The 17,712-nt window shown below is 48.2% G+C and overlaps 1 protein-coding gene across 2 annotated transcripts in view; it reads right to left on the reverse strand.

Moving 5' to 3' along the window:
* UGGT2 (UDP-glucose glycoprotein glucosyltransferase 2) overlaps positions 1-17,712 on the reverse strand; it is a 1,472,699-nt gene that overhangs the window by 1,238,670 nt on the left and 216,317 nt on the right. For both annotated transcript variants that reach the window (XM_085622547.1, XM_085622546.1), the window contains exon 4: positions 12,198-12,310. In XM_085622547.1, the coding sequence (XP_085478673.1) occupies positions 12,198-12,310 (113 nt within the window). The remainder of the gene's footprint in view (positions 1-12,197; positions 12,311-17,712) is intronic.

Below are 17,712 nucleotides of genomic sequence, written 5' to 3' on the forward strand. Positions count from 1 at the left end.
TGAAATACATATATATATGTTTTTTTAAATGTAAAATATTTCGCGGGATTTGCGCACCCACTGCGTCATACACGCACATGACGTATCGCGGAAGCGTCGCGTAACGTGCATCGTACGAGTCGCGTATAGGCGTGGAGTCGCGTACCGGTCGCATTGCAATCGCGCACCAAACACGTACCCAACGCACACCGTACGCGGATGATTCCGCGCAGGGTTCGAGAACGGTGCGCATAGGGTGCGCGAATCCCCCAAAAAATGGAAAAAAATAATAATACAGTATTGAAAATATAGTTTAAAAAATATTTAAAAAAATATTTAAAAATATATATTTTTAAAAAATTACAATTTAATAAAAAAAAACATACAAACAAATAATATTTTTTAATTTTTAAAAGAATTAATTGTAAAAATAAGTTACAAAATGGCGATAAAAAAGTATTAAAAAAAACATAATTAAAGAAATTGACACACTGAATTAGAAAAATGTAGAAATCCAATGAAAATCACTAAACATCATAGCTTTAGAGATAAGTTATAGATAGGAATTAGCATTTAAAAAACCTTTGAAATTCACTGAAAAAACCATAGGTTTCATGCACGTTATAGTTAGGAATTGGCATTTAAAAAACCTTAGAAATTCACTGAAAAAACCATAGGTTTCATGCACGTTATAGTTAGGAATTGGCATTTAAAACGCCTTTGAAATTCACTTAAAAAACCATAGGTTTCAGGCACGTTATAGTTAGCTGAACATTTCACTCGTACAAAACCATAGAAATTCCCCGTTATAGTTAGTTCAGCTAACTATAACTCATGCCCCCGCAATGCACTGCTGATGACGTCACATATTATATCACTCATGACATGGCCAGTGATATCACTGATGAGATAACTGATGACATCTCAAATGACATCACTGATGACATCACTGATGACATCATCCATGTGATAATTTGATGCATCTTCTCACACCCTAATATAACCTTTGATACACCCACTCTAAATTATAGACTGCCATTCTCAAAACCATAGACACTCCAAGACCAATAACTACATACCCACTCACTGATTCTTAGGTTTACACACAAATCCACTCACTCACCCGTACAGTCACTCATACTTATGGTCACTCAGTACAGGACTGTCATATGCACTCATACACCTATATAGACACTCACACACCGCCACTCATCCATAGAGGTACTCACACACGGTCACCAGTAGGTAGTTATAGTTAGGACCTTATTTCTATTCAAAAAGCATTTTTTCTTTTGCCAATATCTTTGGCGCCGGTTGACGAATCTTCACGAAATTTTCAAAACTAATGGGGCGCTATGGTCAGCTCCTGTCTTGAAAATTTCGGGGCGATTCGTCAAGCGGGGGCTGAGAAAAAGGGGGGTCCCAAAACACGTTTTCCCCACCTTCATTTCCATAGGAACTTTAGACAAAGCTCCAGCCCTAAGTGCTGAAGGGAATTACACCAAAAAGGTAGCCCTGGGTTCAGAAAGAGACCTTTTTTTTTTAAATGGTGTAAATCCGTTCAGTAGTTCCTGAGAAATTAAAAAAAGAAAGATATCGATATCTGAGCACTGAGGAGGGTTCAGGAACCCTCCCGGGCACGAGCTTCACTCTGATTGGCTGTCAACACTCCAAACCAGGAAATATTGGCAGCCATATTGTGACTCAGTAACCGAGTCACAAGCAAAGAGTAAATAAAAAAGGTGAAAAACAAGAAAAGGGGTCAGGGTACAAACACCCTACTCAGGGGGTCCCACAAGAATCCCCAGGGTAAAAAAAAACTTTTTTTTTTTTTTAAATTGGCCGAATTTGCACTGGGGTCACGAATCCGACTGAGAATTTTTTTTTTAAAACGAAGCGCGGGCTCCCGTGCTTCGTTTTTGAAAGCTCCCGGGTGGGATAGGTTCCGGGGGCACTCACCAATTATTTTGCAGGGGCCTCCGGAGCCCCAGGGACCACCACCTCCACGGGGCTTTGAAAATGAAACGCGAGGGGCATGCGCCCTCCCCCCGCAGCTCCAGGGACCGCCACATCCCTGGGGCTCTGTTTTGCTTCATTGAAGTGGGAGCAGGAAAACCTTTAATTTTAAAAAGAAATGGCCGGGTCCCGGGAGATGGGGTCTCCGGGGCCCAAATCAGCCTGGGGAGGGGGACCACGCGTCCCCCCTCCTCAACTGAAAATGATTTTAATAATGGCCAAGCCCCGGGGGATGGGGTCCCCGGGGCCAATAGTGGCCCAGGGAAGGTGGGGCCACGCAGCTCCCTTCCCTATAAATATATTTTTAAAAAAGGAAGCCATGCCCATCCAGGGCCGAAATTGGCCGCACGGGCCCCTTCCCGTATTTTTTTTTTTTTTTTAAAAAAAGGGGTCAGGCCCTGGGGGAAATTTTAAAAAAACAAAGCGCGGCGCGCTTCGTTTTTGAAAGCTACTGGGTGGGCTAGGTCCCGGGGGCACTCACCAATTAATTTGCAGGGGCCTCCGGGGGCCCCCGCAGCCCCAGGGACTGCCACCTCACCGGGGCTTTGATAATGAAACACGAGCGGCATGCGCCCCCCCCGCAGCTCCAGGGACCGCCACCTCCCTGGGGCTCTCTTTTTAAATTAAGAAGACGTGTGGGGGAAAGAACCCCCCCACACACCCTGGGGACCACGACCTCCCCGGGACACATACTCATTAAAAATACAGGGGCCCGTAGCGGACCCCGAGGACCACCACCTCACCAGGGCTTTAAAGACTTGGGAGGGGGGGGCGCGCTGCCCCCCTCCAGGTGCCCTTGATGGCCCTGTGGACCACCACCCCCCCCAGGGCCGGCTCCAGCAATGTCCCGGGGTGCCCACCCCTGGGACATTGCTGTTTGATATGGCAGCGCAGGAGCCATGCGGATCCCACCCTGTCATAGCAAACTCTGCTTTTCTTCATTGAAGTGGGAGCAGGAAAACCTGCTCTCGCTTCAATGAAGCAAAGCAGATTGTTTTTGAGCAAGGGGAGCAGCATGTTAGCTGCTCCCATTGCTCAAAAGCAATGCCGGCTCCTGCAGGAGGCAGGGAGCTGACGGGCTGTGGTGGCATTGGGGCCACCCCCACAGTCCCCAACGCAATGGGCCGGCCCCAGGGGATGGGGTCCCTGGGGCTGGGAGTGGCCCGGGAGGGGGGGCCACGTGGCCCCCCTCCTCTTTAATTTTAAAAAGAAATGGCCGGGAGCTGGGGGTCTCCGGGGCCCAAATCAGCCTGGGGAGGGGGACCATGCGTCCCCCCTCCTCAATTGAAAATGATTTTAATAATGGCCAAGCCCCGGGGGATGGGGTCCCCGGGGCCAATAGTGGCCCAGGGAAGGGGGAGAAAACTAACCCATGAGGTTGTTTACACTGTGCACAATACTGTGGGTGATTAGAACCCTTTGTTTATACAAAGGGTTCTAATCATCCACAGTATTGTGCACAGTGTAAACAACCTCATGGGTTAGTTTTCTCCTTTCATTTACTTATATATGCTTGAACTGACAGCAAGGAGAACACTGTATCACCTAGGTTATAAGTTTACCATATCAATTAATTTATTTTGAAAAGTAAGGTGTGCGCAGCCCCACATTTTCTCTATTCCAGGGAAGGGGGGCACGCAGCTCCCTTCCCTATAAATATATTTTAAAAAAAGGAGGCCATGCCCATCCAGGGCCGAAATTGGCCTCGGGAGGGGTTTCGCACGGTCCCCTTCCCGTATTTTTTTTTTGTTTAAAAAAAAAAAGGGGTCAGGCCCTGGGGGATGGGCTTCCCAAGGCCACAAAAATTGTTTTAAAAAAAGGGGGGCCACACAGCCCCCCTTGTAAAAAATAAAAATAAAATTTTAATCCAGCATCTCGTCCCCTTTCTCCACCACTCTGCAAACGCGCCCCCTGGCTCGTTGTTAGTTGGGGAATTAAATCCCCTTGAATACTGAGGGTCCCTGGGGGCCAACTAGCCCACCAGATACCTCCAATATGCGCCACAGAGCTGCGTTGCAGAGAGGTGGTCCGAGGCCATGCCCCTTTTTACACCACTCTGCAAACGCGCCTCTTGGCGCACTGCTGGTGAGGCGATGAGGTCCTCTTGTGTACTGAGGACCTCAGTACACAAGTGGACTTCATCCCCAGAGCAGCAATGCACAAAGAGGCGTGTTTGCAGAGTGGTGTAAAAAAGGGGGCGTGGCCTCAGACCATCTCTCTGCAATCCAGCTGTGTGGCGCTTACTGGAGGTACCTGGTGGGCTAGTTGGCCCCCATGGGCCCTCAGTATGCAAGGGGACTTAATCCCCCAACTTAGAATGCACCAGGGGGCGCGTTTGCACAGTGGTGGAGAAAGGGGGCATGGCCTTTGTCCACCTCTCAGCAATCCCACTATATGGGGCTTACTAGAGGTAAGAGGTAGGCTAGTTGGCCCCTAAAGGACCCCCAGCAGTGAAGGGGACTTTAATCCCCATCCAAGAGCGTGCCAGGGAGCGCGTTTGTAGAGTGGTGGGCAAAGGGGGCGTGGCCTGCTACGTTGGCCCCCAAGGATGTCCTTGGGGGCCAACTACCCCTCTTGTTACCTCCAGTAAGTCCCACACAGTGGGATTCCTAAGATGTCTTCGGAGGCCATGCCCCCCCTTTCTCCACCACTCTGCAAACGCACCTCCTGGCAGACTACGGGAAGGGGGATGAAGTCCAATTTACTCCTGAGGGAGTTTGGGGGCCAAGAAGCCCGTCTGGTACCTCCTGTAAGTCCTACGCAGCGGAATTCCTGAGCGCTGGTCGGTGGCCCAGCACCCTTTCTCCACCACTCTGCAAACGGGACTACTATTTAAAGAAGCATCTTTCTGCACCTCTGACTTAGAGGTAGTTTTAATCCCCCTGCCCTATTATATACTAGGGCCTTACAGAGGAGGTCATGCTAATCACAGGGGTACCCCAACCCATAGTGTACCCTAGTGTATGTAGGTGTTTTCACTGTATTCTAAGTGTCTTTTAGCATAGCACTGGCTCCGGGCCTGGTTAGGCAGAGTCAGTTACCACCAATATCAGTCAGTAAAAAGTTGGGGGCACAGGAGGGCTTTGCAACAAGGCCTCTTTCTGCACCTCCGTTGGTTCTTTCTGCATAGCTCTTGCTTCTTTCTGCACCTTTCTTCATCTTTCTGGACTTCTGTGCCCTCTTTCTGCATTTCTCTTGCTTCTTTCTGCACCTTTCTTCACGTCCTACCTCTGAAGGCATAGTTAGAAATTAGCCTTTAAAAAAACTTTGAAATTCACTGAAAAAAACATAGGTTTCTGGGACGTTATAGTCAGTTGGACATTTCACTCGTACAAAACCAGTGAAATTCCTCCGTTATAGTTAGTTCAGCTAACTATAAATCGCGCCCCCGCAATGCACTGCTGATGACGTCACATATTATATTATTCATGACATGGTCAGTGACATCATGCTAATATATAGTTTCTAATTGCTCACAGGTAGCACCCATTCTTTCCATCCACTAGCGTGTATTCACATTCATTTACCCACAGGTATGCATACATCAACCAATACAGGCATCGTCCAGACTTAGCCAGAAATCCATCACTAATTGTTTACGTGCCTCTTGATATATTCTCTGTGTACACGACAGCATGTATGTTTTCTGGTTGCAGGTCCAGATATTTCACACAACATAAGATATTTACAAGAAAGAACCCTTGCACGTGAAATAATTAGCCACTCTTGTGCCTCTGCCAATGCTTGTTTCTGGGGTTAGAAGTGATTATGTGCGTAAGGGGTATAGTGTTCCTTTCCACCCACTTGTTTACAGTACTTTTACTTTCTGTCTGTAAGTTATACTATTTTATTGTGTCCCGCCAAGAAATTGATGGGTGTCATTTCTGATATTTATTTGTTTCCCTCGACTTCATTGCTTGATTTTGCTTGCAAGAAAGTGTCACTCATAGTCATTGAAATGTCACTCATAATGACACTGAAAGTTTAAAAATGTCACACATGGCAATCTGAAACTTTGGCTGCTATGATTTCAACAAACTGGATCCATAATAGGATAATAGAGTGGGAAAGCACCTGAATATGGAAAAGGGTGTCTTTACCAGGAAAATAAATACGTTTTGAGAATAATACCAGTATGATTTAAATCTAACATTTACAAGTAATATGGGCAACATATTACATCAAAATAAATCAAACAATATAACACCTCAACCAATCAGCAGTTACGGAGGAATGGGAAGTTTATCTCTTAGAATATTTGAAACATTTTTCCTACCATGTTAGAAAGAAAATTGGTGGAAGGAAGCTAAAACAAATGTGTCTCCACTATATTCAATACAAATGGCATAAGCAGCATTTAACGTATGATTTAAACACACCATTCTCCACCAATAAAAAGACAGCTTTAAAGTATCATTTCAACAAGAAGTAACTTGTTAAAGAGCAACTCAAATAAACAAACCAACAATGTCACACAAAGTACAGCTTAAATCCAAAAGGAAAGATCAGTGTGCCCAAAAACGATGTTGTTGACAGATAATCATTTTCTGCCACATATTTATTTCAATATTGTTTTTCCACACCGATTTCTGAATATTTTCACAATGGAATAATATGTATTAAGTCACTCAATTCAGAATGGAAGGACCAACAATTTTCATCTCCTGACAAGTTAGTCCTGTGTGGTTTACAAAAGGGTAAAACATACCATTTAAAAATAAAAAAACACTTGAGTAGTGGAAACAAACTTTGATATTTTACAGAATTTGAGAAAGATTTCATTCCAAAGCATTGTAGACCAACTTATCTGTAAATCCGACTCCCGTGGTTATCCTATTATTTCTGTAGAAATCAATGGCTTTTACAGATCAATGTAAAGTAATGTGGCTCTGGGGACAGGGAAGTGATTTCTTAATTCAGTGAGGAAATTAAAAGTTCTACTGAACAAAAAGATCATGTAAAGTATTTGCAATCACATTTGTTTAATGCACATCTACAGATTAATGCTGGCTAGGAACAGATTACTGTTCTCATGTAAAGAAATACAATGAATTCCCATCACAAACAGGGATATCTATAGGATATTGTTATTGCATCTTTTCTTGAAATACTGCATCTAGTAGAGATTCTGATGAGAAGAGCCATGTTCTAACGTGGTGCATACAGGAAGGAAGCCTTGGTTCTAGCCTCATTGGGCTGTGATCGGAGAGTCTATATATTAGGTATGTACACTTATCAATGAATGGCATATATCCCAGTGATGTTAACCAGCAATCCACAAGTGAATATTACCCATGAACCGACAAAAAGAAAGTACCGGGTAGCAGTTTCAACGCATCAACGAGGTATTTTGTACCGATGACATGCTTTATAGCTTTGGTTGAGATAGATAGACCTCTGGGTGCTGTTCCCATGCTCTATAGTTCCATGTCAAGATTGGTTTTGATGTCAGTTCCATATATATATATATGACCATCTGTCTGTCTTATAACATATTGTATTTGTGCACTGTCCTAATAGGCATCTGCCATCCAGGAACATGATTTTATGTATCACTTCTACTACTGTTTGTCTCGTAATCAGGTGATTACCCCTCTAGAGAGGGTGTTATATATCATAAAGTGGCATGTTCCCCTCAATCTGGTAGTTCTCAATTTCACATGAATCAGTGTCAAGTGTCACTTTTGTAACAGAGCAATGTCTATATTGTTACCCTGTTGGTATGCTGCTACTGTGCTCTGTTTGCGAGTCTTATTTGGACTCCTTATGTTCCAAGTTATGAAATGAAACTTTAGCCTCCTCTGTGAACTAGCCATCAGTTATGTTGTTTAATGCCTTATCTGGTAGAGACTCTATGTAGCCGTAGATTCCTTACCTTACAATTATCCCCAGGCTTCAGACTGGATCTGGAAATTCTTGAGTAGTACCCTTGCGCGCCATTATGTAGCGTAGTTTAGCTCTGCATCGTTAGCGTCAGAAGTGATGTGCACGGTGCCTATGTAGGCCCTACCCCAACGAACTGACAACAGTTTTTCCACGACCTTTCCACAGCAGAAGAGCGGAACCATGAAGCATGCTGATGAACTGGTGGAAATTACTACTGATCCTCAGAAGGGTGACCCTATGGCGTAAGATGGATGGGAGAGTTGGTAGGGAATCGGCAGATAGATAGAGAATGTACCATACAAGACATTACGGAAGGTGAGTAACTTGCTCATCTGATAATAGATTTCTAGCCACCGGTTCCTTACCTTAGAATAGATATCCAAGCAATACCTTCCCAGAGGTGGGTCTACAAACAGATTAGACCAAAAGTTCCTGCAGGACTGAACGGTTAAATTGCCTGTCCAAACAGACCTTAATGTCCCGGCAGTAGTGCTTGATGAACGTGTGAAAAGATGCCCATGTTGCTGCCTGACAGATGTCCGGGAGAGGGGCTTTCGCAAGTTGGCTTTGGTAGAATGAGCATTTTTATGCACAGCACTATCCATTGTGAGATGGTCCATTTCTCCATAGACTTTCCTTTCTTTGTTCCGACATACACAACTAATAGTCGATCATCCACTCGGAACTCTCTAGTACGATTAATGTGGAACAAAAATGCGACAATGCTCTTTTTGAGTCCAGACGGTGAAGCCTCTCCCTTTCTGTAGAAGGATGAGGCGGGGCAAAGAAAGCAGGTATGGTGATATTTTGGTCTACATGGAAAGGCGCCACTACCTTTGGAAGAAAGGAAGCAAGCGTTCTCAGAACCAGTTTGTCTGTGTTGCATGGTGTCTAGGGAGGATTCACAGAGAGTGCATACAGTTCGCTGACCCTCTTGGCCGATGTTAAGGCCACCAGAAGAGCTGTTTTGATGGTGAGTAAACACGGTGGATAATTGTGCACCGGCTCGAAGGGTGCACACATGAGCAACGTTAAGACCAGATTGAGGTCCGATTGGGGCATAATGAATCGTCTTGGAGGAAACAGGTGTTGTAGTCCCTCGAGGAAATGAGTCACAACAGGTTACTTAAACAAATAAGATTGGTACAGCAACGAAAGCCGATATGAGCAACAAGTAACCCTTAACGGTGCCCAGAGCAGAGCCCTGTTGGTCCACATCAAGTACAAACAATAAAACCTGGGATAAGGGTGCAGAAAGAGCGTCAATGTTCTTGGATGCATACCATAACACAAATTTGTCACAACTGCATACGTATACCGTTTTGGTGGAGGTATGCCACAATAATGTCACAGACTTCAGGAAGAACACCAAAGGCTGTCAACTGCCGCCTCTCAATCTTCATGCATGAAGGCGGAGGGCGCACAGGTTCGAGTGCAAGACCATGTTCTGGTGGTGTGACAGAAGATCCTCCCAGCCTGATCAGAGGATGGATGCTCAGGAGTTCAGGATACCAAACTCTCCATGCCCAATCCAGAGCCAAAAGAATGATTTCGGCCCGGTTGTTCCTGATTTTCTTCATAACTCTGGGCAAGAGTGGTATCAACGAAAAAAGGCATAGAGGAAGCCTGATCTCCACTTGAGAAGAAAAGCTTCTCAGAGTGAGATATGCCTTGGAAACTCCAGTGTGCAGTACTGCTGACATTGCGCATTCTTGGCAGTGGCAAACTGACCCAACCAAGGTTCTCCCCGGTCTTGGAAGAGACCTTGCACTACCTCTGAATAGAAAAGCCATTTGTGGTCCACCAGCCATCGATGGCTGCGTTTGCCTGCTCTGACATTCAGAGCCTGCCAGATGTTGAACCTCCAAGGAAATGCCCTAATGGTCCAGCCATTTGCAGAGATGCAGATTCTATTGACATAGGGTCCCCAACCTCACCCCGCCCTGGTTGTTGCAATGCCACAAGGCAATGTTGCTGTCCTTGACTACCTGAACTAACTTTCTCTTGCTCAAAGGAAGAAATGCTTTTAATGCCAGTCAGATCGCCCGCACCTCCAGCAGGTTGATATGGAGCTGGGACTCCGCCGGAGACCAAAGTCCTCTGATCTCCACCCCTCACAGATGGCCGCTCCAACCCATGAGTCACGCATCTGCCACTTCAATTATCTCTGGGTGGGGAATGGAGAGGAGACTTCCACTGACCAAATCGCGGTTCATCACCCACCACTGCAAGTCTTTTGCAGTTCCCTCTGAGATCTGGACCATATCGGAGAGATTCCGCTGATACTACGTGCATTGGAACTTTAGGTCCCCCTGCAGAGCCCCCATATGCCAACGGGCATTTGTCACCAGCAGGATGCAGGAGGCCATGAGGCCCAACAGCTTCAAAGTCAATCTCACCCAAATCCAGGCTAGAGGCTGAAACATTGGAATCATAGCCTGAATATTCTGGACTCGCCGCTAGGGAGGATAGTCTTAAAACTGCATTGTGTCCAGACAGTTATGATGAAAGGGAGTCAGGTGTCTCTTCAGCACTTTGATAGTGAACCCCAGCGAGTGCAGGAGGTCCGCAGTAGTCCGAAGATGGGAGACTACTGCCTGCGGCAAACTGGTCTTCAACAGCCAATCATCAAATTAGGGGAAGCCTGGAACCTATGACCTCTGCAGATGTGCTGCAACAACCACCATCCCCTTGATGAACACCTGAGGGCCACTGACATGGCAAAGGGGAACACAGCAAACTGAAAGTGCTTGTGCCCACCATAAACCATTGGTAACACCTGAGGACAGGGATGTGGAAATAGCCATTGTGCAAGTCCAGTGCTACCATCCAGTCTCCCGGGTCGACGGCAGATAGGACCTGAGCTAACACGAGAATCTTGAACTTCTCCTTCAAGAAGAAGTTAGTATGACGCAAGTCTAGAATAGGATGGAGGCATCCGTCCTATTTGGGCACCAGAAAATAGCAGGAATAACAGCAACTTCCTACTTCTGAAACTGGCATTCTCTAGATTGCTCCTTTCGCTAGAACTTCATGATGGAGCAAGGAGAGAAGGTCATACGCCAGTCAGTCATGAGAAGGTGTAATAGGTGGGGGGGGGGTTCCAGATATGAGGGGCATGGCCTCATAAAACTCTTTGGGTTGGTCAGGTTTCACACCAGCTACAGGAAACTCTGGGACGCCTGAAGTGGGCCCAGGCGCAGGCTTCGTGGTGGAGAGGGGGCACCAGGGGTGTCATTGTTCCTGTACCTCATCCAAAGACTTGGACCGGCACGGTGAAGTTGAAGAGTGCTTCAACTTCTTAGACTTGTGAGACTTATCTGATGACTTGGACTGAGATGATGATTGTCGGGTGCACCACAGCGAGCAGTCCCAGGAGTGGCACCACGAGAGGTTCCAGGACCTTCAACATGACCGGGAGCGCCACTGAGTTGTTTGATGCTGGATGGCGAGGAGCTTCAAGGAACTGTCCCACAGCACCTTAGGATTCATAGCGCAGAAACTTCTGCAGGTCTTCTGCCTGTGACAGGCACCATGAGGTGCGAAACCCGCTGTTTTTTAGTGGGACATCCATAGCACACCAGGAGAGAACAAAATCTCAAAAATGTAAAAAAAAAAGTTAGTCAAAAACTGACTGGGAATAGCTCTCTCTGGGTTCTGCACTAATAGGCACGGAAAGAAAAGAACTTGTGTCAGCGCGATGGGGGGTTCCTATGTAGGCACTGCGCACATCACTCCTGGCGTGGGCCACGCTTCCCTGAACTACACCACTGGCACGCAGGGGCACTGCTCAAGAATATTCAGGTCCAGTCGGACGCCTGGGGAAAATGTTTTAAGGTGAGAAATCTGCAAGTACACATCTCTAGCAGATCAGACTTTTAAGAACCATCTACTGCCATATATCCATTGTGCCCCAGGTGCATGAGTAGGTGAAGTTTCTTTAACACTGTGGATCCTAAAAGTCTATTCCTACTATCTATTGAGGGTTCAGGAATATTGAGAGTAGCTGGAAAAATACAATTTCACCTGCTGAAGCGCTCCTTATATACGGATACGCATGCACTGGAAAAAAATCGTTATGTCTGGCTTTAATATGACGACATAGGCAAGCACAAACGCTGTTTGAATACTCTGGTACATTAAAGACACGCTGATCGGATTTGCCAAAGCGCATTTAGAGATGGAACACCCTTTCTGCTTAACTAGAGTGCATAAAAAATAAGTTGAGCATTTTAAATAAACAAAAAAAGTAGAAAAACCACTTGTCCAACCATTCATTTGCCCAAACATTAAAAAATCGGCTTCAGGATAGTCACCTTTCGGATACTCCTCTCAGAAGTTTCTTCACATCACTCGGCTCGCAGGTGTGCTCCCCGTGAATAATGACAAATGCACTGCAGCCTTCCGGTGGCGGCTCATCAGCTGCAATCTGAAATTCCAAATGATTAAACTCCAATATCAGTATAATTGCACTTCTATCTGAAATATACCCAATGGCTTGATTAAACTCTTCCCTCACGTGCGATGATACTGATTACTTTTTTTCTGCACAATTACAAAAAAAATGCATTCCCATTCTCCTGCAGATTGAAACTCATTTCCTTCAGTGTGACTATCGTTCACTGGAATATAACCCACCTGCTGTATAGCGCGCGATCCTCGGAGTGTCATATCTTTTTCTGAGCTCTCTGCAATTACACAGCTGTGAGGCCCCGTAAGTCAACATTACCACGATCTATTATCGCGAAGACGCCATTAGCCAGGTTTTTGCACTGTAAATTTCTGGACAGTTGTCAGATTTTTTTGTGGCACGATGATTCGCCATAATTTAATAGGTTCTGCGGCTCAGTTTTCATGCCTATTATTTTGAGAACTACCGTTCTTCCAAAAAAGGACCCTGGGTCGAGAAGAGAGCGCGCGCCGCACATACACGCGAGCGCTTGACCGCAATCCTTAGTAATTCAATTTAAATGGTCCAGGAATAATGTAGACCGTTTTAAGAATTAAAAGGGTTCAACCATAGACACATTAATGCAATTTTCCAAACATAGCAGCATTTATTACATGCAAAGGAGGGCTTGGGGGGGGGGGGGCAGCCGACCGCAGGGAGATCCCCCCCCCCCCCGGCGGTTTGGGAGGGGTGTGTGTGGGGGGGCAGGGCTGGCCTCGCGCCGGCCATTTTGAGTTCGAGCTACATTTTTTGTAGCCCAAAAGTAGCCCAACTATAAAGCTTTTGGGCTCCTGCTCCCAGCCACCATTTTAGGTTTGGTGACCTGGTGGCTGGGAGCTTGGCTTTTAGTGTTTTTTGTCGCAAAGTATTTTTGGCGCGTTTAACATTTTAAGTGTTTGGAGTCGTTATGGCGTCACAAGACTATCGTGTCCTGGAGGCCCTCCGGCTTCTAAGTGAGGCGGGCCGGATGGACCTCGTAATCGGTGAGGTCGCGGGGCTGTCGCGGCCTACCCGGCAGGCCTCGGCTGGTGTGGCGGCAGCAGTGGCCACATGCACTTCGCCCAAAAACCAGAGGATGGGACCGGTAAGTGAGCGGGGCCGCCCGCGTTTTAAAAAGGCGGCCCCCGCTCAAGTCTCGCAGTTTTCGTTGGGAGCGTCGGGGGAGGCGGGCGTTTCAGGCGAGGAGGGCCAGGAGTTGTGGTGCGCCGGGAAAGAGGTGGGGGGGTAGCGGTGGGTGCGGAGCATTCTTCTTCCTCCCCTGCTGGCGAGTGGCGCGGGGGGGCCAGGGAGTTAAGCAGCGCTCGGCTTCGCTGCCTGGGGCGCCGCGGGCGTCGTTGGTGGATTCGCGAAGCGAGGGAAGGCTTTTTATTGGAGCGACGGGTGCCGGGGCCATTTGCGCGAGGGCGGTGAGGATGTTTTCAGTTACAATTTCGAGCGCGATGTCGGGGAGGGTGGAGCCAGCGCAGAGAGCTTAATGGGTTCCAGTGCATTAGAGAGGGGTTCAAAGGGGGAGTTTTCTTTTGACATGGTGGGCACAAGGCAGGCATTTGGAGGGGATTTGGGGTTGGGTTGGTTAGCCCTTTACTGTTTTCCTCCCCTTCATCATTTAAGGGAGAGAGAGGGTCTGTTGGGGGGAGTTCGTGCGGGGAGGGTGAATGGGCTCAGGTGGGGGGGGTGGCATTCCCAGGAGGTTTTGGTTTCAATTGGAGATCGTAGGAGTGTGAGGGCGTCATTCTCTCCGCTTAGGGTGGATCTGCTGCCATCGGCCACAGGGAGGGAACGTCAGGGGTTGGCGGGGGGGGGGGGGTTGGTTCGGGTGAAGAAGGTTTAGCCTTTGGGGATTTGGAGCCGGCTGGGTGGGGTCTGAATTGGGAGGGTTTGGACATTTTTCCTTCATGGGAGGAAGGGGTTCGGGGCCTCGGCGAAGGGGACTCGTTAGGGGGTCCCGGGTGAAGGGGCGCGAAGGTGGTGTGGGTAAAAATTTGGGGGCTAGGGTCGGATCTCGTGGTAGGGAGCGGTCAGGGGTTCGCTGGGTCGCGGGGTTGGTAAGGGAGCTGGTTCTGCGTCTGCGGTAGTTCAAGCAATGTTAGAATGGAGTGGGGATGAGGAAGGGGTGGTGTCGCCTTCTCCGGTCGGTATTGGTCTTTCCGGTTTTGCTAGAGGTAGTAGGCAGAGGGAGACTTTTCAGAGTGGTGCAGGGGCAGGTGTAGCAGGTAGTTTTCAGGGACCCAGCACACCAGTCCAACATTTTTCTTCACAGGTTAGGAAGTGTAGCAGTGCAGCGGACTCGGTAGGGCAAGGTGCGGCCCAGTTACGCCGAGGAGAAGGGAGGGTGAGGCCTGGCGCGGCACATTCCGTACCATCGGGGGATCCCGTCGAGGCCAGCACACGAAAGTCCGGCGCGACTTCGTTGGCCCCAACGTACGGCAGGTCACGGTGGTCGGCATTTACACAGGAATTGGATGGTCAGGCCAGTCAACGGTTGGGGGAGAACTGGCGGGTACAGTCGGCTCCCCCGCAAAGTGGATATTCAGGGGCCGCGGGGGCCAGTGTGAATCAAAAAAATGCAGGGTCGGGTAAGGCCCATGTGGTGGAATTTGCCAAAGAGGTGTTGCAGGTGGAGGAGCCAATTTTGCTAGACTATGAGGAGGATAGTCCTGAGGAAGGGGAATTGCTGGATTTTGGGGAGGGGGGGTCTTTTCATGTGTCTCGTAGTTTTTTGCAGATCCCGGGTGCGGTCCCACACAAGCAGTCAGTGGTGGTAAGAGCCAAAGGAGAGTGCGGCCCGAGCATCCTCCTTAGAGCGAGGTGAGATCGCTACAACACAGGCCAAACCTAAAATGGTGTCTGTGGGGACGGGGGGGGGGGAGGAGAGTGGGGAGGTGTCGGAGGGGAGATTGTTTAAAGGAAAGTATGTAAAAGACACAGGGGTAGGCACAGGGGATGGTGGAGTAGTGCTAGATACTAAAGTCGAGAATTGGACCAACACGGACGTAGGGGGTGTTAAGGAGCCCTTGGTAAGTAAAGAATTAAAAATCAAGAAGCTCCCTTACATGGGGGTGACAAAGCCTCTAGGTGCACATTTGATGCTGGCAACTAAGGAGTGCATATGGAAAGGGGAATACGTGGAGATTTTGAAACTTCTTCATCGGGAAGTGAGGTCCAAAGAGGGTTCTAAGGAGGAGGAATATGAGCTAGCCAAGCGCCCTAAAGTACCGTTGACAATTGAAAATTGGACAGCGGCATTTTTGATTTACGCCAGTGTTTACTGCGAGAAGTTTCCTGAGCGCTGCGTGGCTATTTTTAAGTATATGGATGTCATTCGGAAGGCCCAAATTACGGGTAGTGGTTTTGCATGGGCACAGTATGACGAAGAGTTCCGGGCTCGGATGGCATGGGACTCGGAAGCAAAATGGGGAGAGTTGGACAATGATTTGTGGCAGCATACAATGGGGGTGGCGCCAGGGGGTAAGACCATTTTCACAGCTAGTGGTTTGCCTTTAGTTTATCGGCCCTTTCAGGGGAAGCCCACCCGGGGCGGGGTGGGAGGCGCAGCCGCGACACAAACTGGATTTGGGGCATGCTGGGATTTCAACAAGGGTTTATGCACATGGGAATTTTGCAAGTACCGCCATGAGTGCTCTAAGTGTGGGAATAGACATCCCCTCGTTAATTGTTGGGGCGTCAGACCGCCAGGCGGACAGCATTCAGGCGCAGGGATGTCTGGCAACGCGCAGCAATCTCAGGGTGGAAGGAGGGGAAGGGGAGCACAGGGTTCTGGGCCAAAGGGTTCCTACGCCAATTAGATTGGCACAGCTTGAGGAAGCATTGCGGGGTTATGAGAATGTGGGGGCAAGACAGACACTTTTGGATGGTTTTCGGTGGGGTTTTCATTTGGGGTACCAGGGACCACGGCTCAGGAGGTGGGCGGATAATTTGAAATCCGCGTCAGAGCATAGCATGGTTGTGCGAGAGAAATTGAGCAAGGAAGTGCGTGAGGGGAGGATGGCAGGCCCTTTTGATGATTGGGCAGTTCACAATTTGATCATTTCCCCTATTGGGGTGGTGCCTTAAAAAGAGGAAGGGCAGTTCCGACTGATTCAGCATTTGTCATGGCCAGAAGGGTCGTCGGTCACTTTATTGATGAAGAAGCTGCATCAGTGTCATATTCCTCAGTTGACGTGGCTATGTCACTTGTAGTGACCGCGGGCGCAACTGCAGACATGGGCAAAGTGTGATATCATGTCAGCCTTTAGGTTGCTCCCGGTGCACCCGGATGACTGGCCTTTGTTGGGGATACATTTCGAGGCCAAATGGTATGTGGACAAGGCTTTACCGATGGGCTGCTCTGTGTCATGTGCTCTATTTGAACTTTTCAGCAATTTCCTCCAGTGGTATTTCGCGCAACGCAGAGATCACAATTTGGTCACACATTACTTGGATGATTTCTTTTTTGTTGGTTCCCCGGGCTCCGCGGAGTGCCAGAATGCTCTGGACACTTTCCATGAGCTTATGGAAGAGCTGGGGGTGCCACTGGCACCGGACAAGACAATGGGGCCTGCTACCGTTTTATCCTTTTTGGGTATTGAGATTGATTCGGTGGCAATGCAGGCTCGTTTGCCTGACAACAAAAAATTCAAAATGCTGGCTTTGCTAGACAGACTGTTGTCCAAACAGAAGGTGACGGTGAAGGACATTCAAGTGTTATTGGGTCATCTGAATTTTGCATGCAGGGTCGTCAGGGCAGGTAGAACTTTTTGCAGGCGCCTGGGCCGGGCATTGGCAGGAAAGCATTTACCTCACCATCACGTGCGCTTGTCGGCAGGGGTAAGGAAGATTTGCGTATGTGGTCTGTTTTCTTGCACTCATTTAATGGAGTACCTCTGGCTAGGGATGAGGATTTACAGTGGGATGTCCAAATGTTTTCGGATGTGGCAGGCAGTGATGGTTTTGGCATTTACTGGCAGGGACGGTGGTGTGCAGAGAAGTGGCCGCAGGAATGGAAGCATGGGGGGAGGAGCATTACTTTTTTGGAGCTCTTCCCGCTCCTGTGGCTTTGACCATTTGGGGCAAGGAACTGGAGCATAAGAAGGTGCTTTTCCGTGTGGATAACATGGCAGTGGTGCAAAGCGTCAACAGGCAGTCAGCAAGAGATGAGCAGATTTTGAAGTTGTTGAGAGTGTTTGTGCTGGGCTGTCTGCGTTATGACATTTCATTCAGGGCTTTCCACGTTCCGGGTGTGGACAATGACATTGCGGATGCTTTGTCTCGTTCGCAGTGGGGTAGATTCCATGGGCTGGCCAAGGAGGCAGACAAGACGCCGACCCCGATGCCGGAGCACCTCTGGTATGTAGGCAACGTAGGGTATTTAAACTGGTGGT

Source organism: Triturus cristatus, chromosome 8, assembly GCF_964204655.1.
Source record: "Triturus cristatus chromosome 8, aTriCri1.1, whole genome shotgun sequence".
Taxonomy (NCBI): domain Eukaryota; kingdom Metazoa; phylum Chordata; class Amphibia; order Caudata; family Salamandridae; genus Triturus; species Triturus cristatus.